General features: G+C 22.0%; 3 protein-coding genes across 3 annotated transcripts in view; 1 reads left to right on the top strand and 2 right to left on the bottom strand.

Moving 5' to 3' along the window:
* LOC102671879 (calcineurin-binding protein cabin-1-like) overlaps nt 1-2948 on the bottom strand; it is a 12430-nt gene extending 9482 nt beyond the window's left edge. The window contains exons 1-5 of the mRNA XM_031515274.1: nt 2695-2948; nt 753-2281; nt 520-684; nt 262-450; nt 46-189 (exon numbers count right to left, since the gene is read on the bottom strand). Of these exons, the coding sequence (XP_031371134.1) occupies nt 46-189; nt 262-450; nt 520-684; nt 753-2281; nt 2695-2778 (2111 nt within the window). The 5' untranslated portion in view covers nt 2779-2948. The remainder of the gene's footprint in view (nt 1-45; nt 190-261; nt 451-519; nt 685-752; nt 2282-2694) is intronic.
* A 344-nt stretch (nt 2949-3292) lies between these two features.
* On the top strand, nt 3293-5014 carry LOC102671738. The gene is made up of 4 exons (XM_006609777.1): nt 3293-3511; nt 4268-4402; nt 4525-4613; nt 4697-5014. Exons 1-4 carry the CDS (start codon nt 3496-3498, stop codon nt 4808-4810), a joined length of 354 nt encoding a protein of 117 aa, XP_006609840.1. The 5' UTR covers nt 3293-3495; the 3' UTR covers nt 4811-5014.
* Nucleotides 4725-5661, bottom strand: part of LOC102677957 (nuclear pore complex protein Nup160 homolog) — a 6830-nt gene continuing 5893 nt past the window's right edge. Inside the window, exon 9 of the mRNA XM_031515283.1 lies at nt 4725-5146. Coding sequence (XP_031371143.1) covers nt 5045-5146 — 102 coding nt within the window. The 3' untranslated portion in view covers nt 4725-5044. The remainder of the gene's footprint in view (nt 5147-5661) is intronic.

Genomic DNA, 5661 nt, shown 5'->3' with positions numbered 1-5661 from the left:
AAAAAAAAAAAAAAAAAAAAAAAAAAAAAAAAAAATAAAACATACGTTGAAGAAGGTAATATATCTGGTTTATTGCTTAACCATTTATCTGTGTGAAGTTCACCAAATAATAAAGTCATTTCAGCATCTAATTTTAAAACATCATCATTTATATCTTGTTCAAATGGTGATGGATGAGGAATGTGTTCTCTGCATAAAAGAGGAAATAAAATTTATGATTGATATTGTATTTATATAGAAAAATATATTTATTTGATATACCTCATAAATGTATATGCTTGCAAATATATATCTAATATTCCTTTAGACCATTCTTGATTCCATTTAGTACATAAAAATTCTGTATATTTTGCTATAATTATCATTAAGTTATTCTTATTACTGTGTTCATTAATAAATATATTTACATCAGCTATTTCACATTCTGTGCCGAAATAATTTTGTTGTTGACTATAAATGAAAAAAAGTTATTATCAAATTATTATCATTTTTTTTACATATTTTATTTTAAATAAGTACCTCATATCAGGACTCGGTGATTTCGAACTCTCAGAACTTTTAACTGTTTCTATAATATTGCTATTATTTTCTTGATTAGCAAACAATTGATATAAATCCATTGTATCCATAGAATCATCCATATTTTTAGAAGGATCATCTTTAGTTAATTTTACAGTATCTGGTCTAAAATATTAAATATGATTTATGTATAACAAGAATATTATAGATTATATAAATATATTTTTACATACAATAATGTGCTAGGAAATATTCTTCTAAGAGTTTCTTCTAATTGAACATCATCTCTTTCAGCTTCTCTTCTATTTGAACTTCTAACTCTTGCTGAACGTCTCATGCTATTACAACTCCAAGCCCATTGTTGTAGAAAACATAAAGCACTTCTCCTTCTCTTCTTTACCTTTTGTACTTCTTCTTTTCCTTCAATTTTCTCAGATAATTTTTCTTCTGTCTTACACTGTGATTTGTCTTCTTTTTTTGAATTTTTTTCATCATTGGATTTGTTACTATCTTTATCACTAATATTATCATTTTGTGCTTCATTATCAGCATCATCTATTATTTTATCTAATTGTAATTTATCTTCACTTTCATGTGCTTCAAAGTTATTTTGTTCATCTAAATCATTTTTTACTTGACTTTGTTCTTCAAACTGTACAGCATCTGTATCTAAAATTCTTAAAGGATCTTCATCTTCTATTATTTGTACATCAGTGGAACATGATTTTTTGTCATCTTCTATTTCAATTTCCATTAGAGATTCAGTACCAGCACATGCTTGATTGTCATCAGATGTTTCAAATGGAGAATTTGTTTCATCTGTTTCCATCTTCATTGATTTTTCAATATCATTTTCATTTTTTATCATGGCACTTTGTAATATTTCTTGATCGGTGTTAGCATCATTTTCTGTCTCAATATATGTTTTAGGTATGTCTTCAGAATTTTGAACAATTAAATTAATTCTACTAACAAAACTTAAGTTATTTTCTGCAATGTATCTGTGCATATCTAATAAACATTCTCCTAAATCTAACCAAGTATAATTTTTTATAGGTTTCCTTAATGTCAAATCTGGCAATGGTTTAGGACAGAATTCTTTTTTACAAGCTTCTGCCCATTTTTTGGCAATATCTTTTGCTTCTGCTATTAATTTATCTCCTATTAAATGATCATATTGAGTATATAATGGTGGATCTAATTGCCAATCACTATTATATAATTTATAGCATTCTTCAAGGCATGGAATGTCTTTAAATATTCTATCACGAAAAGCTAAACCTTTCACATAAGTAGGATCACGTTCTAATGCCATAGAAATATATAAAAGACAATTCATATAATCAGGAACTGCATATAAGGCAGTTATCATATTATCTAAACATGGCCAATGATTTGCATTACATTTTAAACCTTGCTTAAATGATGAACATGCTAATTCTAAATTTGAAATTTTCAAAGCTAAAGTGCCTATTCTATACCATAGTGTTACATCTGAATCATCTAAATTAGCTGCTTCCCAATAATTTTCTATAGCTTCATCATAATTTCCTAATATGGCCTGTATAGCTCCAATATTTTTAAAACAAGAATATTTTAATGACAACATTGGTCTAGATTTACCATCAGGTATTTCAGGTTTTTGAACTTCATCCAATAATTCAGTTTCTAAAAGATCTTTAAAAATATTAAGTGCATCTTCCTGTTTATTTTCTTTTAACAATACTAAAGCTTTATTATATTCAGTAAAAGCTATTTGTTCCTGAAACAGACATGTATGAAATAAATTTTTTATATTTTAATGAAGCATATGTCAGTAATAATGAATAATAAATTTTAATTTTTCTGTATAAAAAGCAAAAATTAAAAAAAAAAGTAATAATAAATTAAATGAATTGAATATGCGCATCATATATCCAATTAAATAACATATTCTTTGAATATAAATAATTTATAATATATAATTTAAAATAAAAGATGCGAAATAAAAGATAATCAAATATAAAATATTAAATTATTATAAATAGATATCAATAAAAATATGATTTCCTATAATATGATGTTTCATATTATTTTATATAAAATTTTTATTATATAAAAATCAAATTTTCATAAATGACAAGTTTATAGGTTAAGTTTTATAATTAGTAAAAAGTTAATAATTTCGATACATACTTGAGCTTCTTTTGTAATAGTTGGTACATCTTCTTCTTCACTTTCTTCACTAGATTCTTCGTTTAATGCCGATATCTTTATCATTTTTAGGATTTTTCCTTAAAAATTGAGATTTATATATAAAATATCAACAAATCAACCGGTTTTTTTTAAAGCCGCCATGCTACTAAGCATACAACGTGCTAGTTTGTATTTATACATTTATATAGGGTGGTTAAAAAAAATATATATTTATTTCTTATAATTTTAAAATATTCTATATTTTTTTTATGAATATGTAATTTATGGATATCTTTATTTTTTACACATGTATTGCATACTGTTTATATGAAATAATTAAAATGGAATTATTGTTTAAACACCTTATATATGCATTATCTATGAACTTTCGAGATAATTTTATGCACACGTTTCGCACATATTGTAACGTGTATCTTTATTTTATATTAATAATATAATTGTTTTATATGATTTATTTAAAATTTTATATTTATATTAAATTTTGTAAAAATTTTATTATGTAAACTTATCAATTTTTTATTTTGTATTTTTTATCAATTTATTTTTATTTTGTATTTTTTTATCAATTTTTATCAAATATTATTATTATTTTATTGGAATTATTAATTTATTTTCTCAATTTATGACAATTTATAAATAATAAATGAAATACATACAATTTTCTTAGGTAAAATAAAAATAAAAATTTTTACTGAAAATAAAAAAAGTAAATTTAAGAATTTTACAAAAGAAATTAAAAAATATATTGGGTCATTGAACTATTGTATTTAACATGCTACAATGTTTATGATTTGGGGTAAGTATTGTTAACAAATTTTCTTGTATGTATTAATTTATAAGATGATAAATTTAGTTATTAAAAATTTAAACATTGTGTACAAAAAATCAAATATAAGATTTAACACATACAGGATTAATATAAAATTGTCTATAAATTAATGCTTTTTTAAATATTTGATAACAAAAAATTAAAAGAAAAAATTAACAAGAAATTTAATAATTAAAATACAATGGTATATATAAAAACACCAGTTTAAAAAATTTAACTACATTATTTTTAACATGTTAAATACATTTCCATTATAAATCATATAAAAACATTTTATTTTACGATAGATTATAGATATAATTATAATAATAATTATTATAAACTATTATTTACTATTTACTTCTTAATAACTTATTAAAATCATGAAATGATAACAAATTAAATAAAAATATTAATATAGAAATAGAAATTGTTAGAATAATAAATAGAATAAAATTATTCTTATAAATATATAGAAGTCATTTTTATAGAAAGTTTATGTTAACATTTTTTGTTAAAGTAAATTTTGTTAAAGTATATTCTAATAAAAATTAAAATACATAATAATTATGTTGGCAGTTTTACTTTATGCTATAAATAATGATTTTTTAGTAACTGAAAATAATGATATTAATTGAAATTGTATAAATTTAAACTTATTTTCCAAATACAATACAATTAAAGTTTAAAGTACATAATGAAATAATTATCAGAAACTTATTGTGATAAATATATACATTGTAGGAGATTGGATCGCAAATGGAGTGCAATCTGTAGACATGCGAAGTTTCCTTGATTCTGTAGTTATAACAAATAAAAGTATTGTAAGGAGAATTCGCGTGTCTCCCTATGAAATATATAAAACGCATTGGCGTAATGGTAAGATATCTTTAGATAAGATAAAGATTATTAATTTCTGGTATTGTATCTTTATGCAGTCTTATAAAATTTGTTTCTATTTCATAATTTTCTTACCATAAACTATCAATACTTGTTTTTAGATCCCGAAATACAAAAACATTATTGGGCAGCATCTTTTCTTTTACCCATTGGAACAATTTTTATTCTTGCTTTGATAGTTCTTTTAATGGTAACATTTTCTTCATAACTTTTCAATAAAATAATTAATTATATTTAGAAATGATGATTAATTTAATCTTACGATTGTTTCAGGTTTTGTTCAAAAGATGTCCACAAATGATTGCCGCGATTGTCACATCAATTCTTGGTGTGATTATTATATTTACAGTACTGGTATCAATTAATCATGCTCCAATTTACGCTTGATATTTTCTAACATTTCTTCTTACAAAATACAAAATGTAATATTTTATCTTTTCTAATATGTTCAAAATTTTACAGACCAAGATTAATAAAAGGATTACTGCCATCAATGCAAACAGTTACACATGCATGCACATACTGATTTTTATATTCTGTATATTCTTATAATAGAAAAACAAAATATATTATCAAACAATTTTCACATAATTTTTACTAGTATAAATGTTTTACTTACTATTAACGATTTTTTTTACTTAATTTTATTTCAATCATATCCTTTGATACGTTTATTACTTTTTCTTTGTATTTATCTAATGCTTGTTGTAATCTCTGGTAATTCTAAAATTAGTATTTTTATTAATATTTTTATGAATGCAATAGACTGAGATATTTAAATGGGAAAACTTAAATGTCTCCATTATTTTTATGAAAAAAATATTCAGGACAAAAATGAAAAATGAAAAAAATTAAAAGATATAATTTATCATAATAAATCATCATATGATATAAATTATCATAATATAATATCAGAAAATATAAGGTAAATAATAGAAGTATATAATAGGAAATTTTTTTAAAAATAATCTATTTGTATCTTTTAATTTCTATTTATTAGGATAAAAAATTAACTTTTCATAAAAATCCAATTGAGATTTAAAAAACAGATTCGTTACTCTACAACTTATAGTATAAACTCTATTAACTTATAGTATAAATATTTGATTAACACAGATTATGTATCTTAATATGAACATATGTTTCAAAAAATTCAATAACTATGAGCCCACTAATAAAAATTTGATATTGTTGAAAATATGTAATGTAAATTCCTTTAGATTAAATTATCGGAATAG

The sequence above is a fragment of the Apis dorsata genome, unplaced genomic scaffold (assembly GCF_000469605.1).
Source record: "Apis dorsata unplaced genomic scaffold, Apis dorsata 1.3 scaffold_60, whole genome shotgun sequence".
NCBI lineage: Eukaryota > Metazoa > Arthropoda > Insecta > Hymenoptera > Apidae > Apis > Apis dorsata.
Note: the sequence above shows the minus strand (reverse complement) of the source record. Positions and strands in the feature narration are given on the sequence as shown.

Bases quoted from the DNA above. Each gene is read 5' to 3' on its own strand.
- LOC102671738 (XM_006609777.1), top strand. The intron at 4,403-4,524 runs GTAAGATATCTT...ACTTGTTTTTAG, and splicing joins TAAAACGCATTGGCGTAATG to ATCCCGAAATACAAAAACAT. The intron at 4,614-4,696 runs GTAACATTTTCT...CGATTGTTTCAG, and splicing joins CTTTGATAGTTCTTTTAATG to GTTTTGTTCAAAAGATGTCC.